The sequence below is a fragment of the Mobula birostris genome, chromosome 7, assembly GCF_030028105.1.
Source record: "Mobula birostris isolate sMobBir1 chromosome 7, sMobBir1.hap1, whole genome shotgun sequence".
NCBI classification, from domain to species: Eukaryota; Metazoa; Chordata; class Chondrichthyes; order Myliobatiformes; family Myliobatidae; genus Mobula; species Mobula birostris.
In genome coordinates, this window is record NC_092376.1 from 21,128,070 (window position 1) to 21,150,526 (window position 22,457).

Genomic DNA, 22,457 nt, shown 5'->3' on the forward strand with positions numbered 1-22,457 from the left:
TTTTTTTTTGTATCTACCTTTTTTTTCTTTTTGCCTGGATGATTGGGAGGGAAACACATAGCAACATGGTGGAGTTCAAAGAGATTCCCCAGGGAACTATGAGAGTTGAGAAGCTAAGTAATGTTTTAGATTTTAAGAGATATGTAATATTTTTGAATATTTGGAGCCCTTATTTATAGCTCCGATGATGAAGATCTTGGTTCCTTGGGGGAAAGTAACAAATATATATTTAAATTTATTTTTATCCCATGGAGCATGTGCAAACCTTCCAATATTCAGGCGGTTCATTTTTTTTTCTTTTTTTCTTTTCTTTTTAGGTAGGAGTATATATCGGGGAGGGAGGGTTACGGGGAGGGGGGAGGGTAGAATTTTTTTTTTCTCATGTATCACTTTGAAAACTCAGTAAAAATTATATTAAAAAAAAGTCCCGGCCCTGGCGGCATCCAAGTTCCGAGTCAAGTCCTGGTCCTGGCGGCATCTAAGTACCGAGTCAAGTCCCGGCCCTGGCGGTCTGTGATTCCTGTCCTACCCCGCTGTCTGAATCCCTTCTCTGCCCCTCTCACCTCTAGCCCTCATCTGCAGCCCTCACCTGCACCTCAGTCTAGTTCTATCGCCAGAGCTAGATAGGTACTGTCTGGTGTTCTTTCTTGTTGGTCTTGTACTGTCCTCGCCTCCGTGGGGTAGGTCTGGCCGTCTTGCCGTTGCCCCGCGGGGGGGTCCTGTCTTTGCTTGTCTTGTCCACGCCTCCGTGGGGTAAGTCAGGCCGTCTTGCTGTTGCCCTGCGGTGGGGGGGTGTCATGAGTCCCGGCCCTATGTCCTGTACCCAAGGAGGGGTCCCGGCTCTCAGTTCTGTGTATGTGTCCATGGTTCCATGTACCTGCTCTCCTGAGACCGAGGCTCAGTTTTTCCCTGTTCTTCCTTTCCCTAGCCCATGTCATGTTCATGCCTGGTTCTGGGGTCCAAGCTCGAGGCAAGACCCAGCTACTGGGTCCTTGTCTAGTCTCTGGCTCGGAGTCCATACCGTAGCCTCGTCATATCGCCTCTAGTTTTGGGATCCGATTCCATCCTAGCCCAGTCCCTTAGTCCCAGACTAGTCCTAGTCCTGAGTCCTTGTCCAGTTCCCTATTCCTGCTCCTGCCTTGCTCTCCTGGTATGGAACAATAAACTAAATTTAATTAACCTCACAAGATGTATCTTGCATTTGGGTCCACCCTTGCTCCCAATGCTCCCACTGTGGCATCCTATCTTGTCCAGGCATGCTTGGGCACGCTTAGGCGGCGCGGCTGCTGCATGGCAGGACAGGTTTTAGTGATAATTATTGGGTTCAGGACTGTAAGGCTGGAATTTGCTATCACCAGGCACAAAAATTTCTATGAAGGATTTTGATATTTAAGACAGATGCTTCCCAGAATAACTGATGCCAAGATTAAAGAAAGCATTTTTATTGGTCCACAAATCAAACAGGTCATCAATGACAGGCAATTTGAAGAATTTCTAGTGGGACTGGAGAAAATCACATGGAAGGCATTCAAGGAAGTTGTTGAAATTTGTCTTGGCATCTACAGTGCACCAAACTAGATGCAGCTGGTTGAAAGCATGCTTCAAGCATATAAAGCCATGAAATGCAGCATGTCACTAAAGATTCATTTTCTGCATTCCCATTTAGACTTCTTCCCTGCAAATCTTGGTGCTGTTAGTGACGAGCATGGTGAAAGGTTTCACCAGGACATTGGAGAAAAGGTACCAGGGCAACTGGGATCCAGCAATGCTGGTGAATTATTGTTGGACATTTAAGCAAGAAGCCTCAGACACTGGGTACAAATGAAAATCATGAACAAAATATTTTTAACTTAGTTGAACTATTGCTAAGCATCAGCACCATTATGCAATTTAACTCATTATATTCAATAAAAGTTAATTTGTTGTTTCTCCAAATTCCTACGTGATACAAGTAGTCTGAAATTATATTTGTGTTCATCTTCAAGCAGTCTATCATAAACAAAAAAAATTTCTGAGAAAGCAACACTTTTGAAAAAAATTGTTTTGCATTGTAAATATGTGTACTTTGGCACTTACCCTGTATAGTTTCATTTTGAAGCAGGGTCATGGGACTGCAAGAGGAAGAAGCCTGCTACAAAACAGGAAACCATTAGCATCAGTAGCTCACAAGCCAGGAGACCTCACCGTGTAATGAGGTGAGAGGATGCGCGGACATGGCAGACCAATTGAATAACTACTTTGGTTCTGTCTTCACTAAGGAGGACATAAATGATCTTCCGGAAATAGTAGGGGACAGAGGGTCTAGTGAGATGGAGGAACTGAGGGAAATACATGTCAGTAGGGAAGTGGTGTTAAGTAAATTGAAGGAATTAAAGGCAGATAAATCCCCAGGGCCAGATGGTCTGCATCCCAGAGTGCTTAAGGAAGTAGCCCAAGAAATAGTGGATGTATTAGTGATAATTTTTCAAAACTCTTTAGATTCTGGACTAGTTCCTGAGGATTGGAGGGTGGCTAATGTAACCCCACTTTTTAAAAAAGGAGGGAGAGAGAAATCGGGGAACTATAGACCGGTTAGCCTAACATCGGTGGTGGGGAAAATGCTAGAGTCAGTTATCAAAGATGTGATAACAGCACATTTGGAAAGCAGTGAAATCATCAGAAAAAGTCAGCATGGATTTGTGAAAGGAAAATCATGTCTGACGAATCTCATTGAATTTTTTGAGGATGTAACTAGTAGAGTGGAGAGGAGAGAACCAGTGGATGTGGTACATTTGGATTTTCAAAAGGCTTTTGACAAGGTACCACACAGGAGGTTAGTGTGCAAACTTAAAGCACACGGTATTGGGGGTATGGTATTGATGTGGATGGAGAATTGGTTGGCAGACAGGAAGCAAAGAGTGGGAATAAATGGGACCTTTTCAGAATGGCAAGCAGTGACTAGTGGGGTACCGCAAGGCTCAGTGCTGGGACTCCAGTTGTTTACAATATATATTAATAGCTTAGACGAGGGAATTAAGTGCAGCATCTCCAAGTTTGCGGATGACACGAAGCTGGGCGGCAGTGTTAGCTGTGAGGAGGATGCTAAGAGGATGCAGGGTGACTTGGATAGGTTGGGTGAGTGGGCAAATTCATGGCAGATTCAATTTAATGTGGATAAATGTGAGGTTATCCACTTTGGTGGCAAAAACAGGAAAACAGATTATTATCTGAATGGTGGCCGATTAGGAAAAGGGGAGGTGCAACGAGACCTGGGTGTCATTATACACCAATCATTGAAAGTGGGCATGCAGGTACAGCAAGCGGTGAAAAAGGCAAATGGTATGCTGGCATTCATAGCAAGAGGATTCGAGTACAGGAGCAGGGAGGTACTACTGCAGTTGTACAAGGCCTTGGTGAGACCACACCTGGAGTACTGTGTGCAGTTTTGGTCCCCTAATCTGAGGAAAGACATTCTTGCCATAGAGGGAGTACAAAGAAGGTTCACCAGATTGATTCCTGGGATGGCAGGACTTTCATATGATGAAGGACTGGATCGGCTAGGCTTATAAGATTGAGGGGGGATCTTATTGAAACATATAAAATCCTAAAGGGATTGGACAGGCTAGATGCAGGAAGATTGTTCCCGATGTTGGGGAAGTCCAGAATGAGGGGTCATAGTTTGAGGATAAAGGGGAAGCATTTTAGGACCGAGATTAGGAAAAACTTCTTTTCTCTATATTTCTATGATGCAATCCTTAAAGACATCTCTGGCTTTGGCCCATGCGTTTCTTTGCGTTCTCTCAGTGAGGGCAACAGACAACAGCCTTCGAGAGCCAAGTGGAGATGGTTTGTCAAACTGTAGGAAACAGCAAAGCTTGACAGCTCTTGAGGTTCTGCCTGGAGGGGGCTGGGACAACCTGCGGAACCTCGACCGAGGTCGAGTAATGACCATCAGCTACTCACAGTGCAAGACCAGTGAGGATGGGGAATACTTTATCCCAGACCAGGTCTACGTGGTACCCCGGAAGCAGACCAGCTTGGATATTATGGCAGATATGATGAACAGCTGGATGGATTACAAAAGCAACACTCACAACACGCTGGAGGAACTCGGCAGGTTGGGCAGCATCTGTGGAAAAGATCGGTCGACGTTTGGGGCCGGAACCCTTTGTCAGGGTTCCACCCCAAAACGTCAACCAAACTTTTCCACGGATGCTACCTGACCTGCTGAGTTCCTCCAGCGTGTTGTGAGTGTTGCTTTGGCCCCAGCATCTGCAGATTATTTTGTGTTCTGGATTACAAAAGCACCCCGAGTGCCTCGGTCAACTCTGAGGTGTCCTTCCTCTCTATCCTGAATGCAAAATTCTCCGCCAGTTTTGAGAGGATCAATACTCATCAAGTGCAGGACAGCAGCATAACCACCAGAATCCAGGTGAGGAACTTAATGTACCACGTTAAATCCATACCCAACTTCAAGCTGGATGTGGGCTTCAAGCAGCAGCTGATTGAGATTGCCAACCATATTGAGAACAACCAGACCAGGGCTGCCGATTACTATGCCCAGTTACTAGTTCTTAACTATGGGACCCATGTCCTGACTGGTGTGGACGCCGGCGCTAGCCTGGTGCAGGTGGACCAGGTCAAGTCCAGCTTTGTGTCTGATAGCTGGAGCCAGAAGTCGAGCATCAGTGCTTCGGCAGGAGTCACCTTTTTCAACGTGGTGAACTTGGGCGCAAACCTGAGCCTGAACTTGAGCAGTCACGAGGAGAGCCCTGATCAGTTCACCAGGTATTACGTGGGCAACAGGACGCACTCGAGGATTGAGAGTAATGGCGGTGTGCCCTTTTACCCTGGAATCACTCTGCAGAAGTGGCAGCAGGAAATCACCAACCACCTAGTGGCCATCGACAGGAGCGGGCAGCCCCTCAATTTCTTTGTCACCCCATCCAACCTACCCGAGCTGCCGAAACCCACGGTGACCAAGCTCTCCCGGGCTATCAAGAGGGCCATCAATCTCTACTATAGAGTTAACTTCCACCCTGGCTGTGTGGATATCAAGTCAACCAACTTCAATTTCCAGGCCAACGTCGACAATGGCTCCTGTAAGGGGGTAGACACCAATTTCACCTTTGGTGGTGTCTACCAGGAGTGTACCCCTGTGTCAGGACCAGGCGCTCAGTCGCTGTGTCAGTCCCTGGCCCAGAAGAACCCACTGACCAGTGCTTTCAGCTGCCCTCCTGGTTACTCGGCCATTCACCTGTACTCGGGCCAAAGGGAGGAGGGTCTCAGTCGGTACGAGTGTCACCAGCACTGCCAATCCTGTTGGGTTGTAGGGAGCTGCTGCGAGGATGTGTGTGGTGATGTTTATTACGTGAACAGGGCCCGCTTTGAGTCGTACTGGTGCGCAACGACGCCCAGCACCACTGTGCCCCAGACAGCGGCTACCTCTTTGGCGGCCTCTACAGCTCCAAGTCTAGCAACCCGGTGACCCAGGGACACTCGTGCCCCACGGCCTTCTACCCCCTGCGGCTCTTCCAGCACCTGCAGGTCTGTGTGAGTGAGGACTATGAGATGGGCCTCCGCTACTCGCTGCCCTTTGGTGGCTTCTTCAGCTGTGAGGCAGGCAACCTGCTGGCTGAGCCGGCTCAGAACCCGGACAGGGCCACTGCTTATCCCAAGCGCTGTCCAGAAGGTTACAGCCGACACCTGGCTAGTATCAGTGACAGCTGCCAGATCCTGTACTGTGTGAAGTCCGGCTCCTTTAATAATCTCAACCTGGCCCCCATCAACCTGCCCCCGTTCTTGCCCCTTCCTCTGCTCACCACTGGCTCCACCAATATGGTGCTGGTCATGACCGAGTACCAGGAGCCTTGGGTGAAGGACACAGCCACCAATCTGTGGAGAGTGGCCCCCGTCTCGGATGCCCGCAACTTGTTTGACACCAGTCACTCCAGAGGACCCGGGGTGGCGGTGGGATCTCTACTGCCATCACTGTGGCCCTGCTTGGCATAATCGGCCTCATCTTCTGTGCCAGGAAGCGCTGTAGGAAATGTAGGCGCCAGGATGTGTAAAAGTAACACCTGGTAATTCCCAAACCCAGCTCTGAGCAAGCAGAGAGCCAGGAGTCCTCTCTTTCAAACACCAAGGCCTGAGACCCAGTGGATTCAGGCTAGCTCCTTGACCACAGCTGGGGTAAGGATCACCTAACCTTCCTACACTGACCCTTGCAATGGAACAAATCACTCAGCAGTATATACAAATAGATCTCAGGGATTAATTTGAATTTAAATCTTGGTGAAGTGAAAAGGGCTGGGTTGTTTACTCAAGGAAAAACAGCCAGAGAGAGTAAAGTGACTGGGTGGAATGCCTCAGGGCCGGGATGAGGAAAGTGAGATTAGACTACATTAGAAATTACGGGATTGGGAAGGAAATTGAGGAATGATATTAGACTGATGGGTATATTAAAAGAAACCATTTTGGTCCAGATGAACACACATTAAATGGGCTGTTTCTAATTGTAAAGTTTATGCGATTTGAACTGTAATTTCTTAAATCTATGATGTAATGATGAATAAATGTCAAGATCTGTGGTGTTTTTGTAGCCCTTTGAACAAAACAAAGAACCTCATTTCCTTCTCTGCCCATCATCTCCCTCTGGTGTTCCTTTCTCCTTCCCTTTCTTCCATGGTCTTCCACCCTCTCCTTTCAGATTCCCCCTTCTCCAGCCCTTTAGCTCTTTCATCTATCAACTTCCCACCTCTTTACTTCACCCCCTCCCGGTTTCACCTGTCATCTACCACCTTGTACTTCTTCCTCCCCTCCTCCCACCTTCCTACTCTGACTGCTCTTCCTTTCCAGGCCTGTTGAGAGGTCTCAGCCCGAAATGTTGAAGTGTTTACTCTTTTTCAGAGATGATGCCCGACCTGCTGAATTCTTCCAGAATTTTTTGTGTGTTGCTTTGGATTTCCAGCAAGCTGCAGATTTTCTCATGTTTATAAAACAAAACATAATGTTTTAGGATCCATCCGTTAAGTATTAATGCAAATAGCATTGCTGGTAATTTTATTAATCATATTAACAGGCACTGTATACTGAGAGTGTAAGGGGTTTGTTCTATTATGTTACTGCGAAGGCTAACAAAATGGCTTCTTTGTCATGTTATAATAAAAATGGCTTTTCTGTAATACTAACTGCGATGTATGGAGTTCTCTCTCTCTCTCTGCTTGTTTGGGTTATATTATTGATAAGAGAATGAACGAACCCATTAGGTCATTCTTTCTTGTGTGTCTGTAAACTTTTGTTTTTTGCGGGCTGTGGGGCAGAAGGCCTGATGGGGACAGAGAGAGGAGACGCGATGCTGTAAACTGGGCAGCGGGGCGGAACCCGAGCCGGAGTTCGAGGCCCAGGGTCTTCGGTGAGGAGGGGAGACAAAGACAGACTCGTGTGGAGCATCTGGTCGACCACCGTGGTTGGCCCCAGGCGGTGGGTCGAGGAGGTCGGGGGGGTTTGAATGGTAGAAAGAAAACTCTGTTAATTGAGCTCAACTGTGTGCACGAAGTGGTTGAACTTTGATAAGCTTGGCGCCTTTTACTACCTTTTATATTTTATCCCTACTAATTACATAGTTCCAGTAAGATCTATAAAGTGTAATCAGTTAATCGCATATGGTGTATTATCTGCTATTTGGTCGGGTGGACATCACACAGCATCCACACAAACTTGATTACCCAGTTTGGCCGGGCCGAAGGCTGCTCCCTCTAGAAAGAAATGAGCTGAGCAAGCCTGAGGCTTACCGAGGGCTACAAGAGTAATTTTAACTCTGTTTAAAAACAGGGACAGATAAAAAACAATAAAGCTTTAATATCCATTTGTGATGTCTTTACTAATTAAAATTGAGCCCGATATATTTGAAGTTTTTCAACAACGTGTTCTGTTCAAATGTTATCCTTTGTACAGTAGTGGTTAATATGATAATATTACAGCTCGGGACATCTGAGTTCGGAGTCTAGTTCCGACATGGTCTCCAAGAAGTTTGCACATCCTTCCCGTGACTGCGTGGGTTTCCTTCGGGTGCTCCGGTTTCCTTCCACTTTCCAAAGACGTACTGGTGAGTAGGTTAATCGGTCAATGTAGATTGCCTTGTGATGCGGCTAGGGTTAAGTAGGTGGGCCGCTGGGCAGCGTGATTCATCGGGCTTCTCTTGCAGTGAACAAGGATACTGTCTGATATAATGGTTGAAGAGCAGGGAGGAAGTCCCAGGCTGCTGAGGTGAAAAGACTCAATTTTAAACTTGAGTGTCATTAAAAAGAAAAACATCACAGATGCTGGGGAATTAGGAAAATAAATTCAGAAATATTGTTTATTCATTGATGTTATTTGACTGGCTCTGTCTTTATTGCCTTAGAGCAGGGGTCCCAAACTTTTTTCGCACTGCGGACCGGTTTCATATTGACAATATTCTTGCGGACCGGCCGACCGGGGGCGGAGGGGTGGAGGAGGGGGCAGGTAGGGTTGCCAACGGAGTTGCAGTCAAATATGTTGGGTTTACCAGGACAAAGACTACAATGACCATGAAGCCTTGCGTGGGCACCGGTGCGCATGCGTGACTTGCGCATCTGCGTACATGCCGATTTTTTTCTACAAATCGTTTTTGGTGATTCTGTTTGGGGGTGAGGGGGGTGTTAATCACGACCGGAATATAGGTGATAAGTGACTAATACACTCAATTTCGTCTCTAAAAAGGTTTATCTAACGAATTTAATATTAAACACACAGTGCATATTTTCCTCGCATGAATATAGCGATAAGTCAATTATCAGGGGAGGACACGGGAGCTTGAAGTAAGTGTTGAGCGAACTTCCAGTAGAAATGGTAGAGGCTGGTTCGATATTATCATTTAAAGTAAAATTGGATAGGTATATGGACAGGAAAGGAATGGAGGGTTATGGGCTGAGTGCAGGTCAGTGGGACTAGGTGAGAGTAGATATCGGCATGGAGTAGAAGGGCAGAGATCGCCTGTTTCCGTGCTGTAATTGTTATATGGTTATATAAGTCAATAACACCATAACATTTTAAGTAACGTTTGGATATTAAACACGCAGCACATATTTTCCCTGTATGAACATATAAAATCATTGCAACACACCAATACGGCAGAATCAATGGGAGACCTGGGCTTGTTTTCCTGCAACAAGACGGTCCCATCGAGGGGTGATGGGAGACAGCGATAGTCAAATGGGGTTCCTTATGTCCAATCTATTCCGCAATTTAGTTTTCGTTGCATTCATTGCAGAGATATGTTGGAAATGGAAGCAACGTTTTCAGTGCTTTCGTGGCTATCTCAGGATATTTAGCCTTGACTTTAATCCGGAATACAGGCAGAGATGTTATGTCAAACATACTTTTCAGCCCGCCATCATTTGCAAGCTCGAGGAGTTGATCTCTTCCCGCACTGACATGGATAACGCGCAGGTAATGACCTCGCATGCGTAATGGCTCAACAGTGGGCGTGACAGGGAATGAGGAAAGGTGTAGCTGACTCATATCGCCAAATCATATCGTTTCCTCGCGGCCCGGTAGCAAATGCTTTGCAGCCCGGTGGTTGGGGACCGCTACCTTAGAGTAACAGAGTAATAGAGCAGAACAGCATGGCCCCTTGGCCCATCGAGTCCATGCTGTCCACGTTGCCCACCCAGCTAATCCCAATTTCCTGCATTAAGCCCATATGCCTCCTGGCCCTTCCCAACACACTCCCTCAAGTACCCCTATGCAAGTATTTAGAGTCATAGAGCACTACAGCATAGAAACAAGCCTTTTGGCCCATCGAGTCCATGCTAGCCTGATCTTCTGCCTTGTCCTACTGACCTGCACTCAGACTATATCACTCTGTACGCTTCCATCCATGTACCAACTCAAACTAAGCACAAGGTAGCGTGGTGGTTAGCTCAACGTTCTGTAGTACGAGCGACTCGGGTTGGATTCTCACCACTGGCCGTAAGGGGTTTGTACGTTCTCCCCGTGACCATGTGGGTTTTCTCCAGGTGCTCCAGTTTCCTCCCACTGTCCAAAGTTGTACCAGTTTGTGGGTTAATTGGCCTTTGTGAATTGTCCCGTGATTAGGCTAGGGTTAAATCAAGGGATGTTGGGTGGTGTGGCTCGAAGGACGGGAGGGATCTTTTCTCCTCTGTACAATGGTAGGTAGATAAACAAATGAATAAATAAATAAATAGAATGAAATTTCTCCTGAGTTACAATTGACGCCACATTTGCCACTTCGTAATAATACCATTGAACCCACCTCAATCAATTCCACCTTAAACTTAATTATACACATGTTACATACCTCATGGATATCTTGTGACTGTGTTATGACCATGATGTAATTGAGTAGCTGATGAGCATGATGTAATGGTTTTGTGGAGATTGCATGATGTAATTTTCCTGCCGATGTGAGGTCACATGATGACATGTTCACCACGGGTATAAAAAGGAGACCCCTGGTGACGCAGTTAGGTTTTCAGTTTAAATTGTCAGTCAGATACTCCCGCTATACTGTGTATTCGTCCCATGACTAACTCTTCCTTCAGTTAGTCCTGATGAAGGGTCTCGGCCTGAAACGTCGACTGTACCTCTTCCTAGAGATGCTGCCTGGCCTGCTGCGTTCACCAGCAACTTTGATGTGTGTTGCTTGAATTTCCAGCATTTGCAGAATTCCTGTTGTTACTTCTTATTGTAAGGTTCAGAAGTGTTGTGCCGGCAGTTTCACCAATAGCTGCCAGATTTGTTGGTGTACCTTTTCAGTAGTATTGGAGAGTGAAGACATTACTAAAGTACGGAACCTGAAAGAGTCGAGTAAAGCTGATATCGTTCAGCGGTATTGAAGAGGATCGACCATTATTGAATCTTCATTCAAGAAAGAGTGATCTGCATGAGACAACCTCTGCTAAAACAGAAAAGGTTGTGCAGTGTCTATGCTACAGAGAAAAAGGTCAGTCCCTTTAAACCGTTTTATTTCCGTCGTCGTGAATCCTGTGGACAAGGCAGGTTCCGGCTGGGATCAGCAGTAACGTCACTTATTCGAGGAATTCTTTACTTAAGGAAAGTCTCTCCTAATTGACTGTAGAAATCTCTTGGACCTACGAATTTACCATTCTAAGAACTGTGTTTGAATTTACCACTTTAAGAACTGTTTTTGCATTTACTGCTTTAAGAACTAGTACTGAGTGGTGGTTTGTTAAATGGCCACATAGCAGTTAACTTCTGGTTAAATTAGTCGTTTGAATATTTTTCGCTATTGATGATCAGAGTTTAATAAATGTTTGTTTGTTTTTATAAACCCTGACTCAATTGATATAGTCATTGTTGCCAGTCACATGACACACACTATATCTACAGCTCAGCATTATTCAATGGTATTTATTTGTAATGATACAAATACACACCAGATACCTATTTTCCCCATCACCAGAAGACGATGGATCATCGACAGGATTCACAACAACTGGAGTCCTGAGTTCAGTTCTGGCACCATCTGCGAGGAGTTTGGGAGATCAGAGATAAAGTTCTCCTCTAAGGAGTTCATATGTTCTCCCCGTGAGAGTGTGGGTTTTCTCCTGGTGTTCTGGTTTTCTCCCACATACTGGGTATTTCTTTAGAGTTACAGCACAGGGTAGGCCCTGCTAGCCCTTTGTGCCACACTGGCTATCAACCCCCGATTTAATCTTAGACTAATCACAAGGCAATTTACAATGATCAATTAACCTACGAACCATACGTCATTCTAAATTTATTAAGATGTTGTTAGATAGGTGGGTCGCTGGGTGGTGCATCTCTTTGCACCGGAAGGGCCTGTTCCACAATATGTCTCTAAATAAATAAAGAAACAAACAACATGGAAATACTTCCTTTGGCTGGAACTCACAAACCCGGAACGTCTATTTCTCAGGACAACAGCAGCAGGCAAATAGGGGCAACATTATCTTCATTTTCTCCTCCAAAGTATGTCACATACTGGCTTTACATACTTATTGCAACTCACGAGATGGTTTGATCATCAGGCCCATACCAGCTTCTAGCACCGTTCATTCTCATTTCTTTTTGCCATTTAGCTGCATAAGGGTTAACAAACAAAAAGTTACCACGTCTTTGGAGTGTGGGAGGCAATGGAAGGAAACCACAGAGTCACGAGGACAGTTGCATTCTTGAATCAGGCCGCATCCAAGGACCGCACTGAATCCAGGAAGCTGCAGCTGAACAGCAAGAGGGCACCGTGATTTGCAATTACACTCAGTGGCCACTTTGTTAGGTACACCTGCTCATGAATGTAAATATCTAATCAGCCAATCATGTGGCAGCAACTCAATGCAGAAGAGCATGCAGACATGATCAGGAGGTTCAGTTGTTGTTCAGACCAAACATCAGAATAGGAATAAAATGTGATCTAAGTGACTTTGCCCATGGAATGATTGTTGGTGTCAGACAGGGTGGTTTGAGTATCTCAGAAAATCTGATCTACTAGGATTTACATGCACAGTAATCTGTAGATCTTACAGAGAAACAAAAAAAAATGCAGTGAGTGGCAGTTCTGTGGGTGAAAACACCTTGTTAATGGGAAAGGATAGAGAATGGCCAGACTAGTTCAAGCTGACAGGAAGGCAACAGGAATAACCACACATTACAACAGTAGTGTGCAGAAGAGCATCTCTAAATGCATAACACACCGAACCTTGAAGCAGCAGAAAACCATGAACATACACCCAGTGGCCACTTTATTAGGTACCCAATCTACTGAATGTATTGCTTTCATTGTTGGGATGGATATCTGGAACTGAAGTTAATGGTGAACTTTCACCACACGATCTGCAGCAGGTCAAGAAGAAAGCCAACAATCACCATTTTGAGGTTCATAGAAAAATTTTAAAGTTGTGCCACAGAAGGAAGCCATTTTAAAAGATCTATTTTATATATATTCTCCCTTCTGTTTTCCGTCAGGCATTATCTTCATTTTCCCCTCATGTTCCCCTTTAACAGTTCACCTTTTACCCTTAACTCATGATCTCCAGCTCTCATCTCACCCAACCTTGGAGGAAAAAGCATACTTACATTTCCTCTATCCATACCCCTTATAGTTTTGTAGACTCTATCAAAATATCCCTCATTCTCTTATGTTCAGGGGAATAAGGATCTGTGTAAAGTCACAGGATTGGTGTAATGGCTTCTCCTGTTGGTATGTTTGACCAGTGATTTCATGACCTCTACTCCTATCTGTTGTTTGTACAAAGTGAGATATGGTTGATTGAGAGCTAACTTTCAATTTCAAACAGAAGCAGTAGGAGATTCTGACTAATTACACTGGACAACAAGGATTTTGTTTTCTGAATACCTTTAGGTGTATCTTATGAATTTTGGGCTACTGATCAGGAAAATCACCATGAAATTTCCCTATCACGCACCATTTTTAATAAACTTATGCTTGGGCACGCTCAGGCAGCGCGGCTGCTGCATGGCAGGACAGGTTTTAGTGATAATTATTGGGTTCAGGACTGTAAGGCTGGAATTTGCTATCACCAGGCACAAAAATTTCTATGAAGGATTTTGATATTTGAGACAGATGTTTCCCGGAATAACTATGCCAAGATTAAGGAAAGCACTTTTGTTGGTCCACAAATCAAACAGGTCATCAACGACAGGCAATTTGAAGAATTTCTAGTGGGACCGGAGAAAATCACATAGAAGTTGTTGAAATTTGTCTTGGCATCTACAGGGCACCAAACTACATGCAGCTGGTTGAAAGCATGCTTCAAGCATATAAAACCATGAAATGCAACATTTCACTAAAGATTCATTTTCTGCATTCCCATTTAGACATCTTCCCTGCAAATCTTGGTGCTGTCAGTGATGAGCAGGGTGGAAGGTTTCACCAGGACATTGCGGTCATGGAGAAAAGATACTAGGGCAACTGGAATCCATAAATGCTGGTGAATTATTGTTGGACGCTTAAGTGAGAAGCCTCAGTCACTGAGTACAAATGAAAATCATGAACAGAATATTATTAACTTAGTTGAACTATTGCAAAGCATCAGCATTATGCAATTTAACTCATTATATTCAATAAAAGTTAATTTGTTGTTTCTCCAAGTTCCTATGTGATACAAGTAGTCTGAAATTATATTTGTGTTTGTCTTCAAGCAGTCTATCATAAACAAAAAAAATTCTGAGAAAGCAACACTTCTGAAAAAATTTGTTTTGCATTGTGAGAATGCACAATTTGGCATTTCCTCTGTTTAGTTTCATTTTGAATCAGGGTTACGGGACTGAAACAGAAAGAAGCCTGCTAAAAAACAGGAAACCATTAGCATCAGTAGCTCACAAGCCAGGAGACCTGACCGTGTAATGAGGTGAGAGGATGAAATCCTTAAAGATATCTCTGGTTTTGGCCCATGCGTTTCTTTGCGTTCTCTCAGTGAGGGCAACAGACAACAGCCTTCAAGAGCCAAGTGGAGATGGTTTGTCAAACTGTAGGAAACAGCAAAGCTTGACAGCTCTTGAGGTTCTGCCTGGAGGGGGCTGGGACAACCTGCGGAACCTCGACCGAGGTCGAGTAATGACCATCAGCTACTCACAGTGCAAGACCAGTGAGGATGGGGAATACTTTATCCCAGACCAGGTCTACGTGGTACCCCGGAAGCAGACCAGCTTGGATATTATGGCAGATATGATGAACAGCTGGATGGATTACAAAAGCACCACCAGTGCCTCGGTCAACTCTGAGATATCCTTCCTCTCTATCCTGAATGCAAAATTCTCCGCCAGTTTTGAGAGGATCAAGACTGCTCAGGTGCGGGACAGCAGCATAACCACCAGAATCCAGGTGAGGAATTTAATTTACCACGTTAAATCCATACCCAACTTCAAGCTGGATGCGGGCTTCAAGCAGCAACTGATTGAGATTGCCAACCACATTGAGAACAACCAGACCAGGGCTGCCGATTACTATGCCCAGTTACTTGTTCTTAACTATGGGACCCATGTCCTGACTGGTGTGGACGCCGGCGCTAGCCTGGTGCAGGTGGACCAGGTCAAGTCCAGCTTTGTGTCCGATAGCTGGAGCCAGAAGTCGAGCATCAGTGCTTCGGCAGGAGCCACCTTCTTCAACGTGGTGAACTTGGGCGCAAACCTGAGCCTGAACTTGAACAGTCACGAGGAGAGCCCTGATCAGTTCACCAGGTATTACGTGGGCAACAGGACGCACTCGAGGATTGAGAGTAATGGCGGTGTGCCCTTTTACCCTGGAATCACTCTGCAGAAGTGGCAGCAGGAAATCACCAACCACCTAGTGGCCATCGACAGGAGCGGGCAGCCCCTCAATTTCTTTGTCACCCCATCCAAGCTACCCGAGCTGCCGAAACCCACGGTGACCAAGCTCTCCTGGGCTATCAAGAGGGCCATCAATCTCTACTACAGAGTTAACTTCCGCCCTGGCTGTGTGGATATCAAGTCAACCAACTTCAATTTCCAGGCCAACGTTGACGATGGCTCCTGTAAGGGGGTAGGCACCAATTTCACCTTTGGTGGTGTCTACCAGGAGTGTACCCCTGTGTCAGGACCAGACGCTGAGTCACTGTGTCAGTCCCTGGCCCAGAAGAACCCGCTGACGGGGGCTTTCAGCTGCCCTCCTGGTTACTCGGCCATTCACCTGTACTCGGGCCAAAGGGAGGAGGGTCTCAGCCGGTACGAGTGTCACCAGCACTGCGAATCCTGTTGGATTATAGGGAGCTGCTGCGAGGATGTGTGTAGTAATGTTTATTACGTGAACAGGGCCCGCTTTGAGTCGTACTGGTGCGCAGCGACGCCCAGCACCACTGTGCCCCAGAACAGCGGCTACCTCTTTGGCGGCCTCTACAGCTCCAAGTCTAGCAACCCGGTGACCCAGGGCCACTCGTGCCCCACGGCCTTCTACCCCCTGCAGCTCTTCCAGCACCTGCAGGTCTGTGTGAGTGAGGACTATGAGATGGGCCTCCGCTACTCGCTGCGCTTTGGCGGCTTCTTCAGCTGTGAGGCAGGCAACCCGCTGGCTGAGCCGGCTCAGAACCCGGACAGGGCCACTGCTTATCCCAAGCGCTGTCCAGAAGGTTACAGCCAGCACCTGGCTAGTATCAGTGACAGCTGCCAGATCCTGTACTGTGTGAAGTCCGGCTCCTTTAATAATCTCAAACTGGCCCCCATCAACCTGCCCCCGTTCTTGCACCTTCCTCTGCTCACCACTGGCTCCACCAATACGGTGCTGGTCATGACCGAGTACCAGAAGCCTTGGGTGAAGGACACAGCCACCAATCTGTGGAGAGTGGTCCCCATCTCGGATGCCCGCAACTTGTTTGACAAAAGTCACTCCAGTGGACACAGGGTGGCAGTGGGCATCTCTACTGCCATCACTGTGGCCCTGCTTGGCATAGTCGGCCTCACCTTCTAAGCCAGGAAGCGCTGGAGGAAACGTAGGCGCCAGAATGTGTAAAAGTAACACCTGGTAATTCCCAAACCCAGCTCTGAGCAAGCAGAGAGCCAGGAGTCCTCTCTTTCTAACACTGAGGTCTGAGACCCAGTGGATTCAGGCTAGCTCCTTGACCACGGCTGGGGTAAGGATCACCTAACCTTCCTACATTGACCCTTGCAATGGAACAAATCACTCAGCAGTATATACAAATAAATCTCAGTGATAAATTCAAATTTAAATCTTGGTGAAGTGAAAAGGGCTGGGTTGTTTACTCAAGGAGAAACGGCCAGAGAGAGTAAAGTGACTGGGTGGAATGCCTCAGGGCTGGGATGAGGAAAGTGAGATTAGACTACATTAGAAATTACGGGATTGGGAAGGAAACTGAGGAATGATATTAAACTGATGGGTATATTAAAAGAAACCATTTTGGTCTGGACAAGCACACAGTAAATGGCCTGTTTCTAATTGGAGAGATTATGTGATTTGAACTGTAATTTCTCAAATCTATGATGTAGTGATAAAAAATTGTCAAGATCTGTGGTGTTTTTGTAGCCTTTAGAACAAAACAAAGAACCTCATTTCCTTCTCTGCCCATCATCTCCCTCTGGTGTTCCTTTCTCCTTCCCTTTCTTCCATGGTCTTCCACCCTCTCCTTTCAGATTCCCCCTTCTCCAGCCCTTTAGCTCTTTCATCTATCAACTTCCCAGCTCTTTACTTCACTCCCTCCCGGTTTCACCTGTCACCTACCACCTTGTACTTCTTCCTCCCCTCCTCCCACCTTCTTACTCTGACTGCTCTTCCTTTCCAGGCCTGTTGAGAGGTCTCAGCCCGAAATGTTGAAGTGTTTACTCTTTTTCAGAGATGATGCCCGACCTGCTGAATTCCTCCAGCATTTTTTGTGTGTTGCTTTGGATTTCCAGCAAGCTGCAGATTTTCTCATGTTTATAAAACAAAACATAATGTTTTAGGATCCATCCGTTAAGTATTAATGCAAATAGCATTGCTGGTAATTTTATTAATCATATTAACAGGCACAGTATACTGAGAGTGTAAGGGGTTTGTTCTATTATGTTACTGCGAAGGCTAACAAAATGGCTTCTTTGTCATGTTATAATAAAAATGTCTTTTCTGTAATACTAACTGCGATGTAAGGAGTTCTCTCTCTCTCTCTGCTTGTTTGGGTTATATTATTGATAAGAGAATGAACGAATCCTTTGGGATAGATGTCATTCTTTCTTGTGTGTCTGTAAGCTATCGCTTTTTGTGGGCTTTGTGGCCGAAGGCGCGATGGGGACAGAGAGAGGCGACTCAATACTGTAAGCTGGGCGGCGGGGCGTACCCCAAGCCGCAGTCCGAGGCCCAGGGTCTTCGGCGAGGAGAACAGATGAAGACAGACTTGTGTGGAGCATCTGGTTGACCACCGTGGTTGGCACCAGGCGGTGGGTTGAGGAGGTCGGAGGGGATCGAATGGTGGAAAGAAAACTCTGTTAATTGACCTCCAACTGTGTGCACGAAGTGGTTGAACTTTGATAAGCTTGGCGCCTTTTACTTACTTTTTATATTTTATCCCTACTAATTACATAGTTCCAGTAAGATCTATAAAGTGTAATCATTTAATTGCATATGGTGTATTGTCTGTTATTTGGCGGGGTGGACATCACACAGCATCCACACAAACTTGATTACCCAGTTTGGCCGGGCCGAAGGCTGCTCCCTCTGGACAGAAGTGAGCTGAGCAAGCCTGAGGCTTACCGGGGGCTACAAGAGTAATTTTAACTCTGTTTAAAAACATGGACAGATAATAAACAATAAAGAATTAATATTCATTTGAGGTGTCTTTACTAATTAAAATCGAGCCGGATATATTTGAAGTTTTTCAACAACATGTTCTGCTCACATGGTATCCTTTGTACAGTAGTGATTAATATGATAATATTACAGCTCGGGACATCCGAGTTCGGAGTCTAGTTCCGACGCGGTCCCCAAGAAGTTTGCACATCCTTCCTGTGACTGCGTGGGTTTCCTCCGGGTGCTCCAGTTTCCTCCCACAGTCCAAAGACGTACTGCTGAGTAGGTGAATCGGTCAATGTAGGTTGCCTTGTGATGAGGCTAGGGTTAAATAGGTAGGTCGCTGGGCAGCGTGATTCATCGGGCTTCTCTTGCAGTGAACAAGGATACTGTCTGATATAATGGTCGAAGAGCAGGGAGCTGCTGAGGTGAAAAGACTCAATTTTAAACTTCAGTGTCATTAAAAAGAAAAAACATCCCAGATGCTGGGGAATTAGGAAAATAAATTCAGAAACATTGTTTATTCATTGATGTTATTTGACTGGCTCTGTCTTTATTGCCTTAGAGCAACAGAGTAATAGCGCATAACAGCATAGCCCTTTGGCCCATCGAGTCGATGCTGACCACGGTGCCCACCCAGCTAATCTCAATTTCCTGCATTCCCATATGCCTCCTGGCCCTTCCCAACACACACCCTCAAGTACCCCTATGCAAGTATTTAGAGGCATAGAGTACTATAGCTAGAAACAGGCCTTTTGGCCCATTGAATCCATGCTAGCCTGATCTTCTGCGTTGTCCTACTGACCTGCACTCGGACCGTATCACTCTGTACTCTTCCATCCATGTACCAACTGAAACTAAGCAGCATGGTGGTTAGCTGAATGCTCCGTAGTATGAGCGACTCAGGTTCAATTCACACCGCTGGCCGTAAGGAGTTTGTACGTTCTCCCCGTGACCATGTGGGTTTTCTCCAGGTGCTCCAGTTTCCTCCCACCGTCCAAAGTTGTACCAGTTTGTGGGTTAATTGGACTTTGTGAATTGTCCCATGATTAGGCTAGGGTTAAATCAAGGGTTGCTGGGTGGTGTGACTCGAAGGACGGGAGGGATCTTTTCTCCTCTGTACAATAGATAGGTAGATAAACAAATGAATAAATAAATAAATAGAATGAAATTTCTCCTGAGCTACAATTGACGCCACATTTGCCACTTCGTAATAATACCATTGAACCCACCTCAATCAATTCCACCTTAAACTTAATTATACACATGTTACATACCTCATGGATATCTTGTGACTGTGTTATGACCATGATGTAATTGAGTAGCTGATGAGTATGATGTAATGGTTTTGTGGAGGTCACATGATGTAATTTTCCTGCTGATGTGAGATCACGTGATGACATGTTCACCAGGGGTATAAAAGGGAGACCCCTGGTGACGCAGTTAGGTTTTCAGTTTAAATCATCAGTCAGATCCTCCCGCTATGCTGCATATTCATCCCATGACGCAGTTTGTTTTAAATCAGAGCTTTACTTCCCATTGTACGGTACAGAAGTGTTGTGCCAGCAGTTTCACCAATAGCTGCCAGATTTGTTGGTGTATCTTTTCAGTAGTATTGGAGAGTGAAGACATTACTAAAGTACCGAACCTGAAGGAGTCGAGTAAAGCTGATATCGTTCGGCGGTATTGGAGGAGCTACTAGCTCTTCCTTCAGTTAGTCCTTACGAATGGTTTCGGCCCGAAACGTCGACTGTACCTCTTCCTAGAGATGCTGCCTGACCTGCTGCGTTCACTAGCAACTTTGATGTGTGTTGAGTGTATTGCCTTCATTGTTGGGATGGATATCTGGAACTGAAATTAATGGCGGACTTTCACCACACAATCTGCAGCAGGTCAAGAAGGAAGCCAACAATCACCATTTTGAGGTTCATAGAAAAATTTTCAAGTTGTGCCACAGAAGGAAGCCATTTTAAAAGATCTACCTTATATATATTCTCCCTTCTCTTTTCAGTCAGGCATTATCTTCATTTTCCCCTCATGTTCCCCTTTAACAGTTCACCTTTTACCCTTAACTCATGATCTCCAGCTCTCATCTCACCCAACCTTGGAGGAAAAAGCCTACTTACATTTCCTCTTTCCATACCCCTTATAGTTTTGTAGACCTCTATCAAAATATCCCTCATTCTCTATGTTCAGGGGAATAAGGATCGTGTAAAGTCACAGGATTGGTGTAATGGCTTCCCCTGTTGGTATGTTTGACCAGTGATTTCATGACCTCTACTCCTATCTGTTGTTTGTACAAAGTGAGATGTGGTTGATTGAGAGCTAACTTTCAACTTCAAACAGAAGCAGTAGGAGATTCTGACTAATTACATTGGACAACAAAGATTTTGTTTCCTGAATACCTTTAGGTGTATCTTATGAACTTTGGGCTACTGATCATGAAAATCACCATGAAATTTCCCTATCACGCACCATTTTTAATAAACTTATGTTTATTATTTCAATTCATAATTCAAGTCAATTAAAATGTTGCCTACAATGTAAGCTGGAAAGTTTCCTATCTTAACCAGGCATGCTTGGGCACGCTTAGGCAGCGCGGCTGCTGCATGGCAGGACAGGTTTTAGTAATAATTATTGGGTTCAGGACTGTAAGGATGGAATTTGCTATCACCAGGCACAAAAATTTCTATGAAGGATTTTGATATTTGAGACAGATGTTTTCCAGAATAACTGATGCCAAGATTAAGGAAAGCATTTTTGTTGGTCCACAAATCAAACAGGTCATCAATGACAGGCAATTTGAAGAATTTTTAGTGGGACAGGAGAAAATCACATGGAAGGCTTTCAAGGAAGTTGTTGAAATTTTTCTTGGCATCTACAGAGCACCAAAGTACATGCAGCTGGCTGAAAGCACACTTCAAGCATATAAAACCATGAAACCAAAAGATACAGCCCAGTGCTTGGACACTAGCTCTGTGGGTCAAGTACTTTTTAGATGTGCTTCGGGTTTCTGCCTCTACCAGACTTTCAGGAAGTGAGCTCTGAACCTGTACCATCCTCCGAGAATATAAAGAAATTTATTCCCCTCCCTCCAATTCTTCTACCAATTACTTTAAATCTATGTCCATTGGTTTTTGACCCTCTGCTTGAGGAAATAGTTTCTTTTTGTTTACATGAAAGAGGTTCCTCATAACTGGAACTGAGGTTGGTTTTGAACATAGAACATAGAAATCTACAGCACATTACAGGCCCTTTGGCCCACAATGTTGTGCTGATCATGCAACCTACTCTGGAAACTGCCTAGGATTTCCCTACTGCATAGCCTTCTATTTTTCTAAGCTCCATGTTCCTATCTAAGAGTCTCTTAAAAGACCTATTGTATCCGCCTCCCTCCCCATCACCAGCAATGCATTCTACGCACCCACCGCTCTCTGTGAGAAAAACTTACCCCTGACATCCCCTCTGTACCCACATCCAAGCACCTTAAAACTATGTCCCTCATGTTAATCATTTCAGCCCTGGGAAAAAAATTCTGGATAGCCACACGATCAAAGCCACAAATAATAATTGGTTTATTATTGTCACAAGTACTGAGATGCAGTGAAAAGCTTGACTTGCATACTGTTTTTACACAGTGCATTGAGGTAGCACAAGTTAAAACAATAATGAGCAGAATAGCAAACAACAGGAATTCTGCAGATGCTGGAAATTCAAGCAACACACATAAAAGTTGCTGGTGAGTGTGACAAATACAGAAAAATGCAGTGCAGGTAGACAATAAGGTGCAAGATCATAATGAGGTAGATTGTGCAGTCAATAGTCCAACTTACTGTATTACACAGCCATTTTATTGTCATATAACAGTGGGGTAGAAGCTGTCCTTGAACCTGGTTGTACACGTTTTCAGGCTTTAAATCTTTTGCCTGATGGAAGAGGGGAGAAGAGAGAATGTCTGGGGTGAGTGGGGTCTTTGATTATGCTGGCTGCTTTACTGAGGCAGTGAGCAATGTAGACAGAGTCCATGGAAGGGTGTCTAGTTTCCTTGATGTGCTGAGCTACTTCCACAGCTCTCTGCGGTTTCTTTTGGTCATGTGCTTTCTATGGTGCATTGATAAAAATTGGTAAAGATCAATTGGGGCATGCCAAAATTTTCTAGCCATTTTAATAGGTAGTCTACCTTTCCCACCCAATCTCTAGA

General features: G+C 45.2%; 1 protein-coding gene, 1 long non-coding RNA gene and 1 pseudogene across 2 annotated transcripts in view; all 3 read left to right on the top strand.

The window, feature by feature from the left end:
- Nucleotides 1-2,106: 2,106 nt before the first annotated feature.
- LOC140200675 (uncharacterized) overlaps nt 2,107-22,457 on the top strand; it is a 33,180-nt gene continuing 12,829 nt past the window's right edge. The window contains exons 1-2 of the long non-coding RNA XR_011886688.1: nt 2,107-2,195; nt 7,962-8,086. This is a non-coding gene — a long non-coding RNA (uncharacterized lncRNA). The remainder of the gene's footprint in view (nt 2,196-7,961; nt 8,087-22,457) is intronic.
- On the top strand, nt 3,726-6,369 carry LOC140200671 (macrophage-expressed gene 1 protein-like; annotated as a pseudogene).
- Nucleotides 14,309-17,608, top strand: LOC140200673 (macrophage-expressed gene 1 protein-like). The gene has a single exon (XM_072264238.1). It carries the CDS (start codon nt 14,384-14,386, stop codon nt 16,445-16,447), a length of 2,064 nt encoding a protein of 687 aa, XP_072120339.1. The 5' UTR covers nt 14,309-14,383; the 3' UTR covers nt 16,448-17,608.

What these genes read in the sequence shown, in the direction of transcription:
- LOC140200673 (XM_072264238.1), top strand. Translation starts at nt 14,384, where the DNA reads ATGAAATCCTTAAAGATATCTCTGGTTTTGGCCCATGCGTTTCTTTGC.